This window comes from Narcine bancroftii, chromosome 1 (genome assembly GCF_036971445.1).
Source record: "Narcine bancroftii isolate sNarBan1 chromosome 1, sNarBan1.hap1, whole genome shotgun sequence".
Taxonomy (NCBI): domain Eukaryota; kingdom Metazoa; phylum Chordata; class Chondrichthyes; order Torpediniformes; family Narcinidae; genus Narcine; species Narcine bancroftii.
Window position 1 is genome coordinate 50415324 of NC_091469.1, and position 25347 is coordinate 50440670.

At 37.5% G+C, this 25347-nt stretch overlaps 2 protein-coding genes across 7 annotated transcripts in view; one reads left to right on the forward strand and one right to left on the reverse strand.

The window, feature by feature from the left end:
• focad (focadhesin) overlaps window positions 1-19372 on the forward strand; it is a 240760-nt gene extending 221388 nt beyond the window's left edge. For 3 of the 5 annotated variants that reach the window (XM_069926741.1, XM_069926735.1, XM_069926742.1), the window contains 5 exons: window positions 3862-4039; window positions 13772-13869; window positions 14474-14725; window positions 15321-15396; window positions 18548-19372. In XM_069926741.1, the coding sequence (XP_069782842.1) occupies window positions 3862-4039; window positions 13772-13869; window positions 14474-14725; window positions 15321-15396; window positions 18548-18621 (678 nt within the window). In that variant the 3' untranslated portion in view covers window positions 18622-19372. Of the gene's footprint in view, window positions 1-3861; window positions 4040-13771; window positions 13870-14473; window positions 14726-15320; window positions 15397-18547 lie in introns of those variants that run through there. The other 2 variants (XM_069926745.1, XM_069926753.1) reach the window with 2 other exon arrangements.
• Window positions 19373-21066: 1694 nt separating this feature from the next.
• hacd4 (3-hydroxyacyl-CoA dehydratase 4) overlaps window positions 21067-25347 on the reverse strand; it is a 30653-nt gene continuing 26372 nt past the window's right edge. For both annotated transcript variants that reach the window (XM_069926785.1, XM_069926792.1), the window contains exon 7: window positions 21067-24828. In XM_069926785.1, coding sequence (XP_069782886.1) covers window positions 24746-24828 — 83 coding nt within the window. In that variant the 3' untranslated portion in view covers window positions 21067-24745. The remainder of the gene's footprint in view (window positions 24829-25347) is intronic.

Sequence of the window (25347 nt, forward strand, 5' to 3'; positions counted from 1 at the left end):
CTTCTTCTACCCTCTGTCTCCTTTCCTCCCTGACTGTCTGTCTTTCTGTCTCTCTCTTTCTTTTCCCTTTTCCTTTTGTCTCCTTTCACAGAGCCAAACTTAATTATCATCTTTCCTCTTACCATATACAATTAAGACCTTTTTTTGGGCAGGAATCTTCCCCCTCTCATTCTTCAGTGTTTATTCTGACACCTTTTTATTCTTTGCATATACCTTGAAGAAGTGCTTAGGCCCAAAATATTAGTAATATATCTTTACCTCCTTTGGATGCTGCAAGAGTGGCAGAGTTCCTCCAGCATTTCTGTGTGCTTTTACTGCAATCACAGATTCTGCAGACTTTCGTGTTTCACTGATAACTATATAGTGATCATTTCCCCAGTTTACTTTTTATCCTGTGCTATAATTGACACCACAACAAAAATAGTTTTTACAAACTCAGAAGTGTAAACTTTTCAGATCAAACGTAACTCAGGCCAGTAACCCTGTGTTGCTCCAGTCAGTACAATTATTTATTAACATGATCTAACGTTAACACGACAGTATTAGAACACCAGCGACGTGGGTTTGAATCTGGCGCTGTCTGTAAGGAGTTTGTACCTTCTCCCTGTGTCTGCATGGGTTTCCTCTGGGTGCTCCAGCTTCCTCCCACTCTTCAAAATTTATGGAGGATGTAGTTTAATTGCGGTATTTGGTCGGCATGGGCTCATGGGCCAGAAGGGCCTGTTTCCATCCTGTATGTTTAAATTACATATCTAAATTAAATTTGGAACATCACTGGAACCATAGGCCAACCACAGTTATTTCTATCCTATTGTTATGCCTCAGCATTTACACCCTCTTGCATTCTAATTCCCTGTAGAATCTAACCCTTTTCCTCTTTCGTGCTGTCCCTTTGAAATTACAAAGTTCTCTTTTGATTCATTTCTGGATCATCTCCAAGGTTTTCAACTCTAGCCTGGCTGTTTTCAGTCTGTTTAGCTGCACCATTCATTTGCATTCCATGCTTGAAGCAATATTCCTCAAAGTATCTTTGGAGTTTTCACTGTGTAATGCAGAACTTAAAAGCACCTATCTAAATTGGTGTTTGATTCATTTTATTCAGCAATTCTGTAAACTAAAAATGTCTCATATAGACTCAGCTGTGAACCTTGTAATCACACTCGTATATTTTTCTAACTTAAGAAGCAATTTCAACTCTGGGTACTGTTACAAGCCCAAAGGACCCCAAAACCCAGCAGCAATAGACATTAACCAAGACAAGTAGTTACTTAAACAAAAGTTGTTTTTAATAATCTTTAAACATGAAAACAGAATCAAATTTTAATTTATCTCTATTAACTTAACTAACCCAAATTAACCCCCTTCTAATTCTAAGCGCACATGTATGATGTGTGTGTAAATTTAAGAAAAGTTATTTGGTTCACAGTTCAATCTCACTTCTCTTTCTTCCAAGTTCACTGGTGGCAGGCAATTCTTGTACTGTGCACAGAATTTAACATGTATAAAGTTCATCAGGCTTTGGTGCTCGAAAGGTAAATTTTAAACGCTCACGAAGGTTCTAGTAGGGTTTGCAGAGAGAGATTTGTTGTTCCAGGATCACCTCAATGTCTTGCTGATGAAACTTGCTCCATCAGGGTTCTCCAGATGATAAGCTCGTTCTTTCAGGCTACCACAGAGTTCTTTTCTGTTCCACTTATTCCAAGAGAAACATCAGACAGATAGCACTTCCAGCCATCTGCCGCTCTGGAGCTTTTCTTCAGTTTCAACAAGCTTCTCCTGGTTGCTTCAGCTGTGACTGTTCAGCTGTCTTTTAGTGTCACACACACACTAGCTGAGAGAGCTTGTTTCACCTCCCTCTCTCTCCAACTGAGACTGCTTGAAAGCCCATGTGACTCTCTCACTTGCCACAAAAACCCCACCTTCTTCAGCAAACCACAGGAGTTATCCTTCTTGGTCAAGCTGTTGCATTTAGGTAAACAAAACCCAGGGGTGACCTTTCTGTAAGCACTAAAAATACTTGTAAACAGCCAGAGTGTCTCCATTCCAAAACAATAGTCTATTCATTTTATGACATCATTTCAACTGGCACCTGCTTGTGAAATGTACATAGCGTTCTCCATAGTTTCTATAAAGTCCACTGAATATGAATTCTTCAGTATTTCAAATAAGATCTGTTTTAAAATGTGTGTTTGTATGTAACCTACTCTAATTTTACCAAATTCTCATCTACATTACAGTACAAACCAGTTAAAAGAGAACTAAATTGGTGTAAAGATGGGCAAAAAAAATTCTATGTTCACATGCTCATTGCTGACAAAGGAACCATTTGGTTTGTTGCACATGAGATCACATGTAGTTTCTTATCGAACCAAGTCAAAACACAGAATCGTACAAGTTTCACTTCTGTTTCACATGTCCCTGATCTCCTGAGGTTTTCCTCCCACTGATAATTCAAGGTCATTTCCTCAGTGCTTCCCTTCCACATACTGCTGATACTCACAATACAGACTAAAGGCCCTATTATCTCACCATCATGCTGAATATGTTATTGCCTCTTCAAGCAGACCTGCCTGCATATCTCTTTTGACTGAAACTTTTTAATCCTCATCATCTTGCTGCCACAGTCATCTTTGAACTTTCTCACTGGTGTTCACTTGTCTGGTGAGAACAAAATGAATCCCTTCACTAATTTCCACTTGGTCTCCAGAGGGATTTGGACAGTGGTAGTAATTTGTAAGCATTTCACGTTGACTGTCTTTCGAAACTTCATTCGCATTTTGTCGACCAAGTTCCAAGAGCTTCATGGTGTATTTATAATTAGACGTTATGAAATTGATACAATTCTATCTGTCTATGGTATTAGTCTATTGCTCAGTATAGGTTCAGGAAATCAAAATTTTAAAAGATCAAAGTAATTTAGCTGAACTACAAATATTCTGTGTGAAGAAAGCACGTCAGCGCTTCTACTTCAAGAGTTTGTAGAGATTTGGTATAAGATTGGAAACCCTGGCAAATTTCTATAGTGGTGTTGTGGAAAGTGTGCTGACTGGGGACACCGATACCCCTGAGCAAAAAGAACTCAACAATAGTGGACATAGCCAAGGACATCATAAGTAAAACTCTCCCCACCATCAAGAACATCTACAGGGAATGCTGCCATCAGACAGGAACAGCAATCAAGGATCCACACAACCCAGCACATGCTCTGTTCTCACTACTACTATCAGGAAAGATGTATAGGTGCCACAACAAGACTCACACCACTAGGTTCAGTTATGGTTGCTACCCCTCCACTATCAGACTCCTCAACAACAAAATCAATCAGAGACTCATTTAAGGACTCAAACTTTTGCACTTTGCTGTTAGTTTTTTTTTCCCTGTCAGTATTACACAGTAGTTTACATTTGTTTATTTATTTACATGTAGTCATGTCATCTTGAGTACAGTATTTTGCTCTACCAGTAGATGGTAATATTTGCCTTACCTGCAAGAAAGATTCCATGGTTTATCTGCTGTCGTGTATGTATTCTGACAATAAATCAGAACTTTGAGCTTATATGTGTGTGTGTGATATATATATTTACGTGTATGTTTGTGTATATGTGTATATATATGTCTATATATATATATATATATAGACACACACATGTATGTATGTTTATTTCTTATGTGTGTCTATATATATATATATTATGTGTATGTGTTTGTGTATATATGTAGATGTGGATAGATAGACTGTAGAGAGTGGTGAAGAGATATATATGAAATCATTGCAAATAAATACTGAGATATTTCAAGATAATATTGCTTAATACTTTAAAATATATTTATCTCACTAATTCTAACAAAAATTTGTTGCAGGACACAATTGTGAAGGCCACTTTTGTCCGAGGATATTTTGTTTCCCAGGGCAGAGTTCCATTGCTGTGCTTGAATGATGTCATCACTTCTGCAATAGGCACCTGTCAGCTGGAGACTGTTACCTGGATTATGTTGCAAAGCTTTTACCAGTCTCGACTTGTCAGCAACCAAAACATAGGTAAGCTTAGACGGTGAAGTCCTTGGGCTTGAGAATATCAATTTTGATATCTTTGCATAATCTAATGATGTATCATCAATGCTTCATATAGTAATTTTGCTGGATATGTTATTCTATAAAATTATCTTCTTAACCATATATCAATTACAGCACGGAAACAGGCCAATTTGGCCCTTCTAGTCCGCAGTGATCCAAGTACCCTCCTCTAATCCCACTTACCAGCACTCTGCCCATATCCCTCCATCCCCCTCCCATCCATATACTTATCCAACTCTTCCTTAAATGACAAAATTGACCCTGCCTCCACCACCTTTCCCGGAAGCCCATTCCACACAGTAACCACTCTCTTTTTTTTGTGAAACTTTATTTAAAGATTTTATTACATGAATAAAACAAAGAAATTACATTTAAAGAAAAAGAAAAATAAAGTAATTATTGCAACACAACATTAATAACCTAACTTAAGTCAATCTAACCCCCCCCTCTCATATATTCGGCCACTAAAAAAAAACTATGTATATTTTAAAAAAACCCACCCTTCCCCCCAAAATAAAGAGTGAAGAATTAATAAAGTTAGTAAAATTATATATTAAAACAAAACACTCACAAACAAAAGAAAATAACAAGTAAAAATATTAATAAAAAAAGTTATCAAATCTAAAATATCACACATAAAACATATTTAAATCAGACTTAATTGCAAGTACTTAACAAATGGAGTCCACTTCAGCTTATAAAAAGACACCTTATCTTGAATTGAAAAAGATATCTTTTCCATAATTAAACAAGACTTCATCTCTAAATACCACCTATCTAAAGTTAGTATATTTCTATCTTTCCAAGTAAGCACTATACATTTCTTAGCCACTGCTAAGGCTAAATAGATAAAAGAATTCTGATAATCATTTAAGCCTAAATCAATTAATGATTGCATATTCCCTAATAAAAATATATCAGGATCTAATACAACATAGATATTATATAAACTATTAAATATAGATTGAATACCTTTCCAAAACTGTTGCAATCGATTACAAAACCAAACTGTATGTAAAAAAGTATTAGCCGTTTGATCACAACGAAAACAACAATCTACTTCACTAAGACCAAACTTTTTTAATTTCTCTGGTGTTAAATATAATTGATGTATAAAATTATAATTAATCATCGCTAATCTAGCATTAATCAATTTCCGAATACTATTCTGACAAATTTCCATCCAAGCTTCTTCAGCTATTATAGAACCTAAATCTTTTTCCCATCTCAACTTATCTTTATCCCAATCTGTCTTGTTTTCATTTTCTTGTAAAATACAATACAAATCAGATATATACCCCTTTTTTGGTATGGAAAGTACATATTTCTCAAAACTAGTTTCAGGCAATAAAATCATATGTCGGCCACATACCTGTTTTACAAATGATCTTAACTGATAATATACAAATACAGAATTTCCACTAATACCAAATTTCCTTTGTAATTCCTCAAAAGAACAAAAACATCCTTCAAAAAAACAATCTGATAAATTTTTTATTCCTTTCTTTTCCCATTGTTTCAAAGTAATATTGGAGACTGTAAAAGGAACAAGTTGATTATTATATAATGGCAATCGCCCAGACCATTTATTTTTAAGCCCCAATTTATTAAGTTTACTTGTCCATAAATTCAATAAATGTTTCAATATTGGTACATCATAAATTCGTAATAAATTTTTATTCCATCGAAACAAAAACTCATGTGGAAATTTTTCTAAATTAACTGCCATTTCTATCTTTGCCCAACTAGGTGGGTCCTCCGTATTGATTAATGCACTAAGAAATTTAAATTGAGCTGCCTCATAATAATGTTGAAAATTCGGTAATCTCAAACCTCCAAATTTAAAATCCCACATCAACTTTCTCATTGCTACCCTCGGAAATTTTCCCTTCCATAAAAAATCTCTAACTGCTTTATATAAATTCTTAAAAAAACTTTTTTTTAAAATAAAGAATTGATTGAAACAAATACTGTATCCAAGGAAAATTATTCATTTTTATAGTGTTAATCCTCCCCAATAAATCTAAAGGTAAATCCTTCCACCTAATCAAATCTAACTTAATCTTTTTTATTAAAGGAAGATAATTAATTTAATATAAATCTTGATATTCTGTATTAACATTAATTCCTAAATATTTAATTTGTTTAGTCCACTTCAAATTTATAATATTTTTATATATTGAATAATCATCTTTACAAATTGACAAAATTTCATATTTAGCCCAGTTTGCCTTATAACCAGATAATTGACCATAATTTTCTAAAGATTCTTGAATTGCTGGTAAAGATATACCAGGATCCACCAAATATAATAAAACATCATCAGCAAATAAATTAATCTTATATTCCTCATTCAAAACTCTCATACCCTTAACATTTTCATTTTGACGTATTAATTGTGCCAAAGATTCAATAACTATGGCAAATAAGGCAGGTGACAATAGACATCCTTGCCTAGTAGACCTTGTTAAATCAAAGGATTCTGAAATCTGCCCATTGGTAACAACTCTAGCCTTCGGACTATTATATAAAGCCTTTATCAATCCAATAAACGAGGAACCAAAACAAAATTTCTCAAGTACTTTAAATAAAAACTTCCATTCCACTCTATCAAAACCCTTTTCTGCATCCAACGAAACCACTATTGGATAATTAATTTGGGATTTAGATTTGTTTATCAAAGTTATTAAACGCAAAATATTATCAGACGCATATCTATAGTAACCACTCTCTGAATAAAGAAGTTCCCCCTCGTGTTACTCCTAAACCTTTGCCCGTCAACTTTCAACCCATGACCTCTTGTATCCATCTCTCCTACTCTCAATGGGAAAAGCTTTTCCACATCAACTCTATCTATCCCTTTCATTATCTTAAACACTTTTATCAAATCCCCTCTCAGCCTTCTACGTTCCAAGGATTAAAGACCTAATTTTCTCAATCTCTCCTTGTATTCCAGATGCTGAAACCCAGGCAACATTTTTTGTAAATCTTCTATTTTGTTAATATCCTTCCTATAAATCGGTGACCAGAACTGCACACAGTACTCTAAATTTGGCCTCACCAATGCCTTGTACTCAACATTACTTCTCAACTCCTATATTCTATGCACTGATTTATATAGGCAAGCATGCTAAAGGCCTTCTTCACCACCCTATCCAAATGCGCTCCTACCTTCAGGGAACAATGCACCGTTATTCCTAGATCTTTCTGCTCCACTGCATTTTTCAATGCCCTCATATGTCTTGCTTTGATTATTCTTTCCAAAATGAAGCACCTCATACTTATCACCATTATACTCCATCTGCCATCTTTCTGCCAACTCCTCTAAGCAGTTTAAATCCCTCTGCAATCTTTGAAAATCCTCTTCATCATCCACAATTCCCTCTATTTTAGTATCATCTGCATATTTACTAATCCAATTTACTGCCCCATCCTCCATATCATTAATATATATGACAAACAGCAACAGTCCCAATACTGAACCCTGAGGTACACCGCTTGTCACCGGCCTCCATCCTGACAAACAATTATCTACTACTACTCTCTGGAAGGAACCTTCCTTCCAGCCACTGTTGAATCCATTTGACTATCTCCAAATTAATACCCAAGGACTGAGCCTTCCTAACTAACCTCCCATGCAGAACCTTATCAAAGGCCTTACTGAAGTCCATATAGACAACATCTACTGCTCTACCCTCATCAACATTCCTAGTCACCTCTTCAAAAAATTCAACAAGATTGGTCAAACATGACCTTCCATGCACAAATCCACATTGAGTGTCCCTGATCAGACCCTGTCCCTCCATGTACTTATATATACTATCTCTAAGAATGCTTTCCATCAATTTACCTACCACAGACATCAAACTTACAGGCTGATAAATGCTAGGCTTGCTCCTCAAACTCTTTTTAAACAAAGGAACCACATGTGCAACACGCCAATCCTCTGGCACTGTACCTGTCTCTAATGACATTTGAAAAATCACTGCCAGAGCCTCCGCTATTTCCTCACTAACTTCTCTCAAGGTCCTGGGGAAAATCCTGTCAGGACCTGGAGACTTATCCACTTTTATATATTTCAAAAGCTCCAGTACTACCTCTTTCTTAATCACTGTAGTCTCCATATTTATCCCCTTTGCTTCCTTTACCCTGTACAGTTCAATATCCTTCTCCTCAGTAAATACTGAGGAAAAGAAATTGTTCAAGACCTCCCCCATCTCTTTTGGCTCCACACACATTTGTCCTTTCTGAATCTCTTCTGGCCATCCATCCGTAGGATGATGATGATTCCTTTCAGTCAGTTTGTGGGGTATGCGTGTCCAGGAGTGGTTGTACAGGCCAATCCTTGACAGGCACTGCTTGCCACATACTTGGCAGATGAGGCCTGGAGGGGCAATAGGGGCAGAAGCTCTATTGTGGCTATTCCTGTGCCGTTCCTCTGTTGCCTCTTTGAGCTTTTTCTCAGCAGCATCCACACCTTTTCTGATAGCGTCCCATGTTGATGAGGCAACGTCATCTTTCTTGATGCTCCTGTGCAGAACATCCTTGTACCGTAGTCGCTAGCCTCCTTGTTTTCGGGTACCACTGGACAGTTGGCTAAACAAGATGTTCTTGGGCAGTCTTCCATCAGGCATTCTGACAACATCTCCTGCCCAGCACATTTGGGCTGACATCACCAAGGTTGAAATTGCTGGCATTCTTGCTTGAGAAAGGGCCTTGATATTGGAGACCTTGTCTCACCAGATGATCTTTATCAGAGAACGTAGATGATGCTGCTGCATTTGGTCAAGCTGATGTAAGGGACTCTGATATGGGGACCACGTCTCCCGTCCTTATAGCAAGGTTGATATAACAATGGCCCTGTACACCTTTCTCTTGGTGGCCAACCTGATGTCCTGTGACCAAACCCGATCTGTCAGCTGACCAAAGACAAAGCAGGCCTTTCAGGTTCTTGACTCAATCTCTACATTGAGAAGCCAAGGATGTTATTGTTCTGCTCAATAGCAAAACTTGTTGGCAGCATTGAAACAAGCGTCATCAACTAGGACAATTGGTTCTTCTAGTTTGAACCAGGGACCAGTTAGTACAAAACATCTGTCTTTTTCAAGCTGATTGTCAATCCTTAGCTCTTAGCAGCACTGGCAAAGTGACTGGTGATCTCCTATAAGTCTTCAGGAGAGTGGGCAACCAGTGTACAGTCAATAGCAAACTCTAGCTCGTGCGTCACAATGTCCTTGATTTTTCTTTTTGCTCTCAGTCTTGAGAGGTTGAGGAGCCACCATCAGCCCTCGTTTGTAGAAAGACCCTTAACTTCAGGTCTGATGTGGCATCCTGAAGAACAGCAGTGAAGAATAGTCCAAACTGAGTAGGAGCCAAAATACAACCCTGTTTTACGCCATTGCTGAGGGGAAATGGGTTTGACAACTCACCACACGTATTGATGCGGCCTTTATGGAACTGATGTATTGGTTAAGCATGGGGAGGGGGTAACCGAATTTTGGTAAGAACTTCCACAGGCCGTCTCTACCAATAGTTTCAAACACTTTAGTTAGATCAACAAATGTGACATAGAGTCTTCTCTGCTGCTCAACACAATTCTCTTGGAGCTGCCTCAGTAAGAAAATCATATCCACTGTACTATGGCCTGTTTGAAAACCACACTGGTTTTCTGGAAGGATGTTATCATTGATGCTGGACACCAAACGTCTAAGGATGATCTTCAGGAGGCATTTTCCTGCAAGTGATAGTAGAGATTTTCCACAATAATTGTTCCAATCTCTCTTGTTCTTGTCGATGGTCATGATTGATGCATCTTTGAAGTCTTGTGGTGGTTCTGCACCTCCCCACAACTTTGTGAACAGCTGGTGCAGGCATGATGTCAGTATTACCACCTCTGGAATGGTGGTAGAGGCAGATGTTTTCACAACATTTAACAAGATGAGCAGTCAAATCAGCGAGTTATAGTGCTGATAAATGGGATTTCTATGATTTGGATGTCTGATTATTAGCATAAACATGGTGGGCCAAATTCACCATTCTGACACTTCTAATCAAGTAAGTCTTGAACAAATGCTCCACATAATTATTCCTTAAAGCTTAAGGTACAAATATCTGAGACGATGCAAATCAGTTGTCACACCATTCAACATTTCATTTCATTGAATTTTGGCTTTTGTTTTCTATGTTCTTGGAAAACTGCCATGATTTTATTTCAAGTGAAGATGCTACTGGGTAGTTTGTTGTGGTTGCTGCTGTGTACCCAAAGTACTATTAAATGTCCAAAAATCATTGTATTCCAGCAAAAATGCAGTTGAGAGTTGAATTGATTTTCTTGGTCTATAGATGGACCAGCCTTTCAAGGAAACAAAAGATGTGCATGTGTGTGGTATTTGATGAGATAATAGAATTAGGTAATCAGTTTGAAAATTCACAATTCAGTGATTCCAGAAATTATACTGAGATCCCATCAAACAAGAAACTCCAACACTCTCAACCTTGATGGTGGTTTCTTAATTAAAAGCATATACATCTACATCATTAGGGGCAGCACAGTTGGCCTAGCGGTTAGCACAACACCTTTACAGCGCCAGCAATAGGGATTGGACTGGGATTCAAATCTTGCGCCATCTACAGGGCTGGTGCCAGACTATTTTGCGCCCGAGGCAAGGTCAACTATTTGCACCCCTCAAAAAAAATTGCCAACTTCAATTTTCAAAATCAGATGTTTTGTAGAAAACAATGAAAACACAAAACTTGAAACTGCTTAATTTATTTTAAATTGCAAGAATAAATAATATATCAATCTTTGATCATCTTTCACAAATGCAAAAGAAAATATTTTGGCACACAAATCATTCAGAACTAAAGGCCACTCGGTAGAATTCATACCTCCGCCCAGGGCAACACAACATTAAAACCTTTTACTTCACACACCTTTAAGTCTATAAACCTTCCAGTGTCCATTTTTTTTTCACAAGAATGTTGCAGTATGAAAATGCCCCTTTGGCCCGTCAAGTTTGCTCTAACTTTCCCGTAACCATTTTTACAAATCTATGCTATTCCCTTTTTTTATTTTCCCACATTTCGATCATTTACCCCCAAATTCTGCAACTCACTCACACATAATGGCCAATAATCTACCTCCCCACATCTTTGAGAGTCGAGAGCAAATTGAAGTATCCAGAAGAAGCTCACATAGTCTCTGAGACAAAGTGCAAACTACACATAGACTAGTGCCAGAGTGCAGGGCAGAAGCCAGATCGCTGGAGTTGTGAGGTAGTAGCTCTATTAATTGCACCACAGTGAGACAGCATCAACTATAGCAATAAAGTTGATTACATGTCTCTTTAAGAACTGCTTGGAAGGACAGTATCTGCATATTTCACAGTAACAACTTTGAGAACTTGCAATATATTGGTAGAGAATCCTGGGCAAAATGTAACTATATAATTTCAGCATGGCTTTACACACAGAAATTCAAGAATGCTTTTCTGTTAGTCTGCATTTTGAAGTTCTCATGTCTTATGAAACATTGACAACTAGGATAAACAAAATCATTAATATAATGACAAAAAATAGCATGGAGTAATTGCTGAGTTGATTTTTAACAATTTATATATTTTTATTTCTCATTTCCCCTGAGGGTAGGGCCGATTGGAGCAAGGGGTCATGAGTTAAGGGTTAGGGGGCAAAACTTTAGAAGTAACATGAGAGGAAGCTTCTTCACTCAGAGAGGGGTGGCTGAGTGGAATGACCTTCCAGAAGAAGGTGGTTGCAGCAGGGTCATTTTGTCATTTAAGAGGAGGTTGGATGAGTACATGGATGTGAGGGGGTAGGAGGGTTATGGGCAGGGAGCAGGTAGGTGGAATTAGTGGAGTTTCACATAAATCGGTGCGGACTAGAAGGGCCGAGATGGCCTGTTTCCGTACTGTAATGGTTATATGGTTCTATGGTTATGGTTATTTATGAATATTTATAGTTATTCTGATATTAGAAACCAGCTACTACTTGTCCTGAGTTATCCTTAACGAGTTACCCTGGACCATCTTGGTCTCAAATCTGCTTGGTTCCTCTTCTCGTGAATTATGATCCTCTGAAAAGGGGTTCATCGTGGACCAACCGACTCTTTATGATTAAATGTTAATAAATTGCTCAAACCAATGTTAGAATTATTGGAACAATAAATCTAAATATCTTACTTATTCTGTCAAATATACATTTAGATTTGCATAAGACTCACCACAGCAGTCGGCCTACAGGCACACAATGGAGCTCCCAACACCAACTCCAATCCTTCCCCTCATCCTTCTACCGCACACGTACATCAGACTCCAGTGTGCATGTGCAGTAGGCTGAGAGGACAGGGGAGAAGTTGGAGTGGGGACTTGAGTGTTGGGAGCTCTGGTGTAGACCGAAGGGTTTGGAGGTCTGTATCCTAGGTGGCTGCCTAGTTGGCCTAATGGTAGCACTGACCTTAGCTCTCTCAGGAGTTTGTACATTTTCCCCATGTCTGCTTGGGTTTTCTCTGGGGACTCCAGTTTCCTCCCACCATTCAAAATGTACTGGGATGTAGGTTAATGGGTGGTACAGACTCATGGGCTGAAATAGCCTGTATTCTGCTGTATGTCTAAATTACTGGCATATTGAGTCTTTGAAATGTTGGATATTGCAAAAATCTGGTAAAAGGCTCTTGTGTTTGCAAAAGCTGTTTTGATGTCACCTGTGATAAATTTCTATACTGACATGCACACACAATTGGGCCTAGACCAGTGGTTTTCAAACTTTTTCTTTCCACTCACCTTAGGTAATCCCTATGCCATAGGTACTCTATATTTAGTAAGGGATTACTTAAGGTGGGATGTGAGTGGGAAGGAAAGTTGAGAACTACTGCCCTAGACCCAATTGTCATTGAAATATTTTGCTTGAGGAAAATTGTCATTGGCCCATTTCCTTTGGAGTTATGAAACCATGTACATAATGAGTCAGTTAGGTATGATTAAAACAGTGGTTTTCAACCTTTTGCTTTCCATTCACATACCACCTTAAGCAATCCCTTACTAGTCATAGAGCACCTATGGCATAGGGATTACTTAAGGTGGTACATGAGTGGAAAGCAAAAGGTTGAAAACCACTGATCTAGACCATCTTTCTTGTCTAGTGACTGACAATTCATCATCCAGTGCCTTGGGTTCATTTATCAATTGGCTGTCTTGAGTTGCTGCAATTGAAAGAACTCTTGATATAAGATTATTTCACCAATTTAATATATGCCTCACTTCCCTTGCATCAGAGTTGAAGCAGATGTTGGCCAAGTAGTGTGCAGATTTTGTTCTCTACAAATCCTTCATGTTTCCTGTATCCATTAGAGAGAAGGTATATCAGCTTTCACAAATAATTTATTTGAGTATTTTTGAGAGCAGAGCTGATTAGCATAGTATTGTTTTTTTTTCGATATACTACACTACCTTGGTGAGTCATGGTTCCTTGTACATTGTATCCATGAGATTATAAAAACACCATGGCTGGGCTACAGCATGCCACTCTGATAGAATCAATCATGTTTTCTTTGGCCAGGTGAAAAGCGAAGCAGATGCAATCTTATTAAGCATATAATCAGTAATTGGCTGTATCTAAGAGAAGCAAAGTGAACAGGCAATAAAAGTGCCATGACATTTTTTTCTAATTCTTCTTGATCAGGTGTGATAAAGCGGATGGAATGGCTATTAGAGCTCATGGGACATATTCGAAATGTTGCGTATGGGTCAGCTCCTATGCAGAAGGCAGATCTCAAAGAGGTATCCCTGTATGGAGGTTTTCTTTTCAAAAGCTCCCAGCTTCAAGGAAATTCATTGTTGATGATAATCCTAGCACATTGAAATAAGTTTGTGCTCGAGCTAATCCACAGGGATGTGCCTGGAGTGGCATAGTTAAATACTTAGCCCTATGCCTCAGCAGAGTCATGATATGAATGTAATCTGAGAATATATTGCAGTTCATTTAAATTTTAATTTGTGCCACGGTATGTAGTTTCTGTAAAATAGTTGAGATGTCTCTTTATATCGTCCAGAAAATGAAAGTTTGAATGCACTAATGTATAATTTAGTCTTATTGTTGCTTTTAAATCCTTTGATTGCACAGTCTCGCAAAAAGGTTTAATTTTAATGGCAATTGTTCCTTCAGTGAAATCATAGAACCTGACGCAATGAAAGAAAAGCTAAACGTATGTAGCGACATTTGATTATACCTGGTATAGCTGAAAAAGTAACAAATTAGTTATTTTTAAATTTCATGTTTAAAATATTTGAACAAGCTGCAAAGCCGTGAGTAATCTTTTAAGGGCTGTGTAATAGTTCACAACGTCCAATAGATTCACCAGATTTCTGCTGTATTTTTACTAAGGCCACAGACTTTGTGCTGCATGTATTTGCTGCTGCAGTTGCTGCATGGAGTGATCATGCCACACCACTGATGCTAGGGGTCGGAGCCAGCTGGCTGCCCTGGATTGAAGAGAAACACTTTACCAAAAGTATGCAATCTCCTTTTGGAGCAAGTTCCCTGGATTCCTTGTCTGTGCATCAGTGCCTTCAGATTCTACCACAAAGCATTCTCTTACTTCTAGCTAAAGAGCCATGGAAGGACCAAACACAAAAAGTGAGTTTATGTTTCAACACTACATTTAGCACTGGGATTAGGCTTTAGCCTATGTGCTCAGAATTAGAATCAGACATAAATATTGACTGGGTAATAAATGCTAGCCTTGGTAAAGATTGCTGTATCCAATAATAAATTTGAAAACACATAAATAGTTGTATTGGTGCACTGGAAGCCCCAGACAGGTTTGTAGGGGAGTGCACCTATGAAGCTAGAGATGGAATTGAAGGAAAAGCAAGGGGTTTCATTGGGAGGACAGCACCACAAACCCTATGTTGATTACCTAAGTTCCATTGACCTGAGCTACTTATTAGATGCCAAACTGACCGAAAGTGGATGATACCACTTCACATTCCATTAGAGTGTTGATTAGCTAGCAACATATTTTTGTGAGTCGCTAACATTGATCCTTAAATCTTTGATGCCTTTACATATTTTTGGAAATAACATATTACGGATTCTCTGAATTTAAAATGAAGTGTTTATTAACATACTCCAACAATTATTTTTTTTTTAAATTGTAAAAATTATTGCTTTAAATGAGGATTGATCATACGATTTTAAATTTATTTTTATTCTTCTGATTCCATTTCAGTTCATTGATTGGTTCTTTATCATCGTAGAAAGTCCACATGGATCATTACGAGTTAACACATTGAATGTGATCAAAGGTAGGATTGTTGATTTTTTAATATATACATCTTTGAGAACTTGTTTGGCATTGCCATGACTTGCTGACTAGAAAATCCTCATAACTGAAATGCCTGATGTGCATCTTAGTTGGATCAGTTTCGCTGGTTCTGTGCTGTATAAAGTGGAAGTCTAACAGATCCCTTCTTAGCCAAAGGAATAGGGCCTCTTTCAATTCAAGATTATAGTCTCAATCCCAAAATGTTGGTTAAAGATCTTTATCTTTGCTATATAAAGTATATGGTTTGACCTGTTAAATTTTCCCAGCTTTGTGTTTTTACTTCAATCACAGTGTGTGCTGACTTTGTGTTTTACTCAAGATTGTAGCCTCATGTTTTTATCAGAGATCCTATCTTCCATCTTGAGTTTTGTCAGCAGACTATTGTGGAATTATCTCTGGATAGGACTCAGTAATTAACTTTCATTCAGACCATTTCCACTTAACGACATTGGCCCCTTAAGATCGCATAGAAAGGATTGTCTAAGCCAGGAGAGCAAAATGATGGAAACTTTGGAAATTCTGTTATTTGCTGCCTGTTGTGAAAGCAGAACCACTTTGTGCACCGTTGAAGGTACAAAGGTACAGTGAGAAAATGCTATATGTAAGTAGTCCAACTAGTCACCTGTACATAGTACAACAGTAAAACCACAGTATAGAGTGCAGGGTTACATAGATCTGTCAGTATCAAGCAAAGGCAGCATTATTTTACTTGTGTGAGATTTGTAGTCTTGTAATGATGGAAAATAAACTGTCCATAAATCTGAAAATGTGCAATCTTCTCAATAGGAGAAGGATGAAGAGTATGTGGCTAGGGTGGGAAGAGATCTTTAAAATGTTGGCTGTTTTTTTATTGAGGCAGTGGAAAGTCCATGGAGGGGAGGGATGTTGGTGTGATAGCTTGAGTGCATTCACATCTCTCTGCAGTTTCTTGAGGTCTTGGGTTGAATAGTTCTCGTATAACGCAGTGATGTACCCTGACAGGATACTTTCAATGATGCATCTGCGGAAGTTGATAAGAGGTGCATCAATATTATTGGACCAGGATAGGTCATTGGAAATTTTACCTCAATCTTCACCTCAATCCCATTGATGCAAACAGGGAGCAAGGTCCACCTCTCTTCCAGATGTCTATGTCCACCTCCTTCATCTTGCTGACATTGAAGGAGAGGTTGTTGTCAGTATCAAATGACTAATCCCTCTATCTCACTTGGTACCAAACCACTAATCCTTTTATTTCCCTGTCAAGTGGGAAATGTATTGAATTTTGTTGTCAAAATTTTGGACAAATTTAAATTAATTTAAATGTGTGCATTGATCACTTTCTGACCATTCCTTTGACAAAAGAACTGTGGCTCTTCTTGTATCTAGCATGCCTGCTGAACCCACATTTCCATTTGAGGGCTCATTTCTGGTGTCACTTTACATCAATCAGTTGCTATCTATCTTCCATGGCCCTCTGGGATCCTTCCTTCTGATCATTACAGATCCTTATTCCCATTTCCAAGACTTAAAGTGGACCTGAGGGATGTTTTTCACACAAAGCTAATGTGTGTGACATTTCTGCAGGTATATGGATAGGAACTGTTTAGAGGTCAAACACAGACAAATGGGATTCACTCAGGTAGGCAGCTTGATTGGCACAGACAAATTGGGATTGAGGGGCTGAATTATTTGGGTTTAATTATTTGATATTTAGGCATCCATTTCTTCATTTCCAAATCCTAGATTCTAGATTAATGAAGCATTGCACAAATCATCTTGCAATAGTAATATTGGCACTGTGTAATTGCATTCTAATGTTTTGGGCATAAAAATAATAGATCGCAACTATTGATAGTGATCTAACCAAGATAAATTCAATATGGAATCTAATAACCTTAGGTAAGCAGCATTTCCAATTTTTGACAGAACTGGCCAGTTCTGATTAAAAAATCAGAAGGTGTTTGATAATATTCCCACACAAAAAAAAAATGTTTTAGAATACCTGGGCTAACATAGACAAGGGAATGGCAAACTAACAGAAAACAATCATAATAAGTATTATGGCCATTTTCAGATTGGTAAATCATACAATGCCACGATAATCAATGGTGGGGCCTCAACTATTTATAATCCATACTGATGGATTTGGTAAAAGGACATGTACTATCCCAGACCAAAGACATTAGGTATGACTCCCTCCACAAATTTGTCCTGACCTGCTGAATGTTTCCAGCATTTTCTGTGTTTACTACCGATTTAAGAATCAGAATTTATTGTCCTGAATAAGTCACAATATTTGTTGCTTTGTGGAAGCATTATTGTGCAAATATCCATTTAAACCACCTTACAACAAGAAATAAATAGTCAAAGGCAGTGTTTTTAGTTCATTGATCATTCAGGAATCTGATAACAGCGGGAAGGAAGCTGACGTCGTGCCGTTGAATGCTCATCTTTAGGCTCCTGTACCTTTTTCCTGAGTGAAGAGCTTAAGGCCTGGGTGGTGTGGGTCCCTGAGGATAAAGACACCACCTCTTGTAGATGTCTTCGATGGATGAAGTCTGGCCCCATGATGTCACAGGCTGAATTAACAACCCTCTGGAGTTTTTTCTTGTCCTGAACATTGACACCTCCATACCAGAGAGTGATGCAGCCAGCCAGGATCCTCTCCATAGTACACTGTAGAAGTTTTCAAGAGTCTTCTGTGACATATCGAATCTCCACAAACGCCTCACTAAGTATAGCTGCTGGCAGGCCTTCATTATTGCACCTGCAAGGGGTTTTTTTTTGCTATTTGTTTATGTTAATGGGCTGAAAATTGGCAGATGAAGTATAAGGTGGGAAAATGTGAAGTTATCCTCTTTGAAATGAAGAATGAATATAAATGAATTATTATTTAAATGGAGCAGGACTGAAAAATGCTTCTGTATTAAGGGATCTGGGAGTCCTAGTACATGAAGCACAAGATGTGAGTGTGCAGGTACAGTAGTAAAAGGGTGGTTAATTGTTGCAAGTTTTGATACACACTTCCATTAAATTTTCAAGCTGCTCCAATGTAGCCTTGGGATATGATTCTTAGTGCAGTTGTGGCTTTTATCTTTAATACACTTTTATCTTTTTAATACACTAAAAATGTCCCTCTCTTTTCATAGAAACACTACTTGCTCTGCGGTTTTTTCCTGAGTACAAGAAGAAGGCAGTTTGGACTCGCACATGTGGCTGGTAGCTGTCATTTATCTTGTGGTTGATGCTGATCAGATTGGCCATCTTTGCCAGCAAGGCTATGAGAGTGCAAGTTAAAGGAAGTATTGACTTGATAACATTATCATGTGATACACAGCCAATCAGAGAGCCATAAAGTTTCAGGTTGTTTGTTCTTAAACTTGCTCTGGAACTTGAATATCACATACAAGTGGACTACTGCATTATGCAGTTTATACAATGTACATAATGTAACTGTGATCTATTTTTGAAGCCATCACCAGTGTACAAAAAACGCATCTGAAAAGAGACACATTTGCTTTGTGGTTTTAACGTTTGTGCTTGGCAATTTAAATCCTGGTTGTCACTTTAGGTATTGAAATGTAGCTCTTGGAACAGATGTTTCTATTATGTTAAGTCAGCATCTTGTGTACCAAAAATAAATTGCAACTGAAAATCAAATTTATTAAAAGAAAATACAGTAAAAACTCCCATAATCTAGAATTCAAGCAACTGGCAACCTCAAAAAAAGCAAAAAAATTGCAGAAATAGGTTAAAAAAAAAAACAAGTTTAAAATTGGAATGCCTTGCTGTTACTTTGACAATCACACAACACGCAGTCTCAAGCAACCAGAAAATTTACTTATTCAGCATGTACCAATTCCCCATAGGTGCTGGATAACAGGGGTTTTACTGTAGCAGTTTGTGCCGCAAAGTGTAACCTTGAAGGTCCTGTATTATTAATGTTGGTACAATAAAACTGAAAGCCTAAAAGATTTTTTTTTGCATACCACTGTTTCAACTTTTGTAGTCTGTGTGCTTTACAGATGAATGTTATAATAACTGGCAATTGCATAATAGTTGCAAGACAGAAAAATATCCCATGGTATTTTGCAGGAATATTACAAACACAATTTAATGCCAAAAACCCATTTACAGCAGATCAAAGTAAGATTTTATTGAGCAAAAAAGCGGTAGAGAAGTGAATGTTTGGAGAGGGTGCTCCAGAAATAAGGGCTCAACAGCTTAAGTTATGGCTGTTGATAATGGTATTGATAATGGAGCAACTAAAATCAAGAAAGCACTGAAGATCAAATTGAGAGCAGTATAGATTTCTCTAAGGGGAATTGAACTGTAGAGGAAAACATTGTTAAAGGTTTCCGAATTGAGAGTTCATGTAAGTCAGGAAGCATCTGGGTGACGCATGGCTGGAACTTGGAGTAAGTCAGACAACAGGATTTTGGATCATATTGTGAGTGGAAGATAGGAGGTAGACCAAGAGTCCATTGAAACGGAATCTGCAAAGGCATGGATTAGGAGTTCCAATAGACGGAAGATATGATAAATTTGTTTTGAAGATAACAGACTCAGAAAGTGCAGACATGTGATTGAATAGTCATCTCATGGTTCAATGTGACTGTCAGCTTGTAAAGTATCTGGTTCCATCTTTAACAGTTGCCAAAGCAACTGATTGGAGCAGGGATCCCAAGTGCTTCCATGGAGATAACTTGCTCATATAGCACTATCTTCATAAATATCATTAATTCCCACTTTTTGCTTAACAGTGAGAGTTCCCTTTCCCACTCCCACCTACCTGCCAAGAGCACTTTTGAAGGAATCACATAACATTCTTAGTGAGGAAAAAAAAGACAAAAAACTCATCTTCCTTTTAAGATGACAATACATATGGAACTGAAGTCTGTATTTCTGAACTGTCAAAAATACAGCTTCAGCTGTGAACCCAGCGCCTCTAATAAGGAGCAATAGCTTAAACAAAATAATTGTGTTCCATCCACACAAGCGCCACAATTTTGTGCTGTGCATCTTAGAGATTTTTGTGGCCATTTAAACATGTGTAAAGTGAATAAAGTATTCAACGTACCATAACGGAAAGAAAGCTTGTCTGTTAAATCCTCTTTTCAAACTTTAGACTTTAGTGTTTTTGTGTTGGTAGTTTATAGTTTGAAACATTAGAGTCATGTATTCAAATTAATATTATTGTTTAAGTTTCACTCATTGTTAAAGAAGTAGCAATTTCTATAAAAGAACCAATTTGCAAAAGACCATATTGATTTAGGGATTTACAATGATGGCAAAACTTTTTATCCTGTTATCACTTCAGTATTTTTGCTATATTCTGGAAAATGCACTGAATAACAGTAAAGTATGGTTAAAACAAAAGAAAATACAAGCAAAAACTACTTGAAAAGAAAATACAGCAAATTTATACTTGTAAATAAAATCACCGAGTTATTAATAATAACCTCAGGATTATATTCTAGTGTGTAGATGTGAAAAAATAAAAACAAAAAAAAGTTACTCTGAGGAATTTTCTATTTTTAGTTAATTTACCTAAATAGAAAAATTATTACCGATTTTATACAGTCTTTTGTGCTGGGCATAAGTGGATATTAGAATGTGGTAGCATTTGAGTAAAAGTTTTGTGTGGTGTTAAACAAGAGGAAGTTAATTGCATCCTCAAAGCATTTTTATTTAAACATCTTTTCAGTTTACATGTTTGGGAGGGGTTATGGTAGACAGAGGGTATGGAATTTTTTTTATCCTTGCTTTCTAACTAACTATATTTCCACTACTTGGAGGAAGTTTTGTGCATATGTTTCCAGGCAAGCATTGGAAACTTCTCTCCCTAACTACACCATTGTTTCTAACCATGAGGGAACCAAACAGGATCATGCCCAACTAGAGTGTAAATGTGCAACTACATGCATCGGACTAGCTGCTGTATGCATACACTGTTGGTTCTCTTTTCCCAGCTGCTTTCCATCTTATGATGGTGGAGTTACTTACTTCCCACATCCACTCAATTCATCAATTGAACAAGGTACGTATTTTAAAGTGACTGTTCTCACTGACGTTTCTCCTTCTTGCTTCAATACACTGAACCTGAAATCTTCAGCTAAATGATAATAAATTGTGGTACTGTTGAATTAACCAAGTATTACCAAACAACTAAATAAAAGTTGAGATTCAGGTCAGTGGCAGAGGGAAAGAATGTTACTGTTCATCTTGACATAATTGAGTCTTAAATTACAGCAAGTTCATTTTAAATATTAATTCAGATCTTGTGGAATAATAGACTAAGCAGCAAAATATTTCAAACAACTTGCATGCAGATGAATTATTTCCACTTCAATTAACAACTTTATTTAGTTATGAAAATTATTCATGCTGATTGGTGTAATATCCATGAAATGCCTCAAGCTAATTTCAACTAAACATCAACAAATATAGTTTAATATCTTTAACAGGACCTATTACACGGCACATAGACTGCATAAAATATATCATAATGCCTCTCCCAATAGTCAGAGATGTAAAACCTGTGACAGAGATTTACTTCATATGTTTTGGACTTGCGCTTTTGAAAACATTTGAAAATGCATTATTAGAATAACCTCATATTATAAAAATTGAAATTTAATTTGAACCTTGAGTCTGGATTTTGGGAGATCTACAAGGTCATAATATGAACCACAATAAAGAATACTTTAATCTGAACTTCCTCCTTCACAGAAGCAGTGAGTGATTCAATGAGTTAATATTCTGTAGTACACCTGAAAAGATCTTGTATAGTGTGAGGAGGAAACCAGCAACATATGAAAAAATATGGAGCTTTTTTTTGGCCTATTACCATCATTACACCTCCCCAGCTATTGAATTAGTATGGATAACTCTCCTCCCATGCCCCTCTTATCTACTGTAGTAATATATACTTTATTAGTATACATTAGGACCTCATACCTTAACTGATTGAATTTTATTTTTGTTATTTTTCAATTGTGAACGAGGAAGAAATTTCTATCATACCAAGGTGGGGGGCAGGAGAGAGCATTTTGTTTGTTTTTATGTCTTTTTTATGTGTATCTTTTTATGAAAAATTTGGCTATTTTGCTTCAATAAAAACAGCTTTTTAAAAAATTGGTTACTACAAACTCCCACTACATATGGACTATGCTATTGCTTTTATAAAATCAGCTTGCAGAAGTAGCAATAAACAATTATCCATTTAGCATCTCAACAACATTATGGTATTAGATAGCTGGCATTGTGACAATATTCCAAGAGTCCTAATATCATAACTAATGGTTAAATTTCAGTATTTAAGATCAAATTATTTAAAAAGCAATGACTTAGATTTTAGTCCTGCTTCAGACCTTATCTGAGGCCAGGAAACATTAAGGAAAAGGCTTTGTTCCTTTCAATTTCTTTTGTCGATCTCCTTTTCCCAGGCAGCCTGATTGAGAGGCTAGAGTCCCACAGATCAAACACATGCAGGTTGCATTTGAGGAATGTGATGATCACAGGAGGGGTCCTAGCCAAGAGGATCCATTGGTGTTGGCAGTTCCTAATGGTAATCAGGGATGGTCAGATATTTGATTATGGTGGGATGAAGAATGGTTATCTGACTGATGGTCAGGGGAAGCTGATAATGAGTGGGAAGCTGGGAAGATGTGGTGGATGCAAAACAGGTAGCTTTAATCTGGGGAAGCCATTCTTGCTCCACTTGGCTCACAAGCTGCTTTGAAAAGGAGCCTAATTCCTTACTTTATCCCTTCATGCAATGTATTGATTTCTGGGAAATAAGGCCTTCTGTAGTTAAGAAAAGTTGCCTGAAAATGCACACAGGGAACCACTTGTTAATCTTTAAATGATCACCCTGCCCTTTGAGAGCAGTCTGCTCATCCAAATAGCAAAAATGCCTTCATCAGGATGCTCTTTAACGACTGCAGTTCAGCATTTAACATCATCATCTCCTCAAAACTGATCAGCAAACTCCAAGTCCTGGGGCTCAACACCCCACTGTGTACTTTGATCCTGGATTTCCTCACCTCTAGACCACAATCAGTGCGAATTGGTAAGAACATCTCTTCCACAATCTCCATCAGTACCAGAGCACCACAGGTCTGAGTTCTTAAATCTATACCTGTATGGCTCGATATGACAATAACACCATGTACAAATTTTCTGACACCATGGTAATGGGTTGCGTTAAAAAAGGCAATGAGCCAGCATACAAGAGAAAGATTGAAAACTTGGTTGAATGGTGCACTAACAACAACCTTGCAATTAATGTCACTAAAACCAAGGAATTGATTGTTGACTTTAATAAGAGAAAACCAGAGGTGTATGATCCAGTCATCATTGGGGAATCAGAGGTGGAGAGGGGGAGCAAATTTAAGTTCATGGCAGTCACTCTCGAAGGATCTTTCCTGGACCCAACACACTAATGGCATCGTGAAGAAAGCACACCATCGCTTCTACTTGCTCGGGAATTCATAGAGGTTTGGTATGACATCAGAAACCCTGGCAAATTTCTACAGGTGGAAAGTGTGCTGACTGGCTGCATTACGGACTGATATGGGGACAGCAGTACCCTTGAGCATAAAGGCCTCCAAAAGGTAATGGGCACACCCCAGGACATCACAGGCAAAACCCTCCCCACCATCTGCCATTGAAGAGCAGCAACTATCATCAAAGACCCACACCACCCAGCACATACTCTCTTCTCACTGCTACCAACGGGAAAGAGGTAGCGGTGCCACAAAATTTGCACCACCAGGTTTAAGAAGAGCTGCTACCCCTCCACCATCAGACTCCTCAACAACAAACTCAATCGGACTCATTTAAGGACCCTTACTTTTGCACTTTACTGATTTTTTAAAATTCTGTATTGCAGTCAGTTTATTAACATTTGTTATCTGTTTACAATTCCTTATTTGTTTATATTTTTTTACATTGTGTGCAGTTTTTGTTTGCACTACCAATAAATGGTAGTTCTGCTGCGCCTGCAGGAAAAAGAATCTCGGGGTTGTATGTGATGTCATGTATGTACTCTGACAATAAATCTGAAATCAAGTTGCGTCCTGTTTCTTTTGAAACTGGAAGAACACTGCTTCAAGGTGTTAAATGCTTTTTTCAACTTAAATATCTGACTTGACCATAACCCAGTCAACTTTAGGAGGTAAGATTGAGCCCACTGTATGCAATTCTGCTTTATATTGAGCTCTACACTACTTTTGGTCTAATTGCAATTCAAATGTCACATGAGCAAACTCAGAAGCATTAACTTCCAATTATTTTGGAAGCATTTGTAGATGGATGTGAATGATTATCTGAATCCATTATGTTTAATTTTGATGTAATTTAATTCTGTATTTTCCTGTGAATTTTTTTCGTTCTTCAGAGAATTGTTTGCAGATGCTATACATACCTAAATTAAACAGAAAACCATAAAATGTTAACAAATACACTTAGAAGGAGAAATGCATTTAATATCACTCCCACTATGAATGCCAATTTAATGTGCACATGGACCAAGGCTGAAAATCCTAATAAGCTGAAATATAGCAGATTCATCAATATGCATTTGACTGTTGGGTTCAGTCTTTTTTACATTATCTCCAAGCACCTTGTCCATAAAAGACACTGATCCAGTAGATGTGAATTGGAGACATTGGTCAGATTCTGCCTGGTGCTCTCTGAAAATTGTATGGAGCAAGTGGCAATGGAAAATATTACGTATTCCCAACCATTCACTCTTCCACCTCTCCAGTGTATCAATTTTCAAACCTACCAAGGAGGTAAACAGCCTAGTCCCCAGTCTCCATCATGACCATTTATATCAGGCCGTGGTAGATATGAAAATAGAGAAGGTGGTGATTGTCAGTTAGAATTCCCATCACTTTCTTCCTCTCATCCCTTAATATGAATTTATCAAATGGTTAATTGT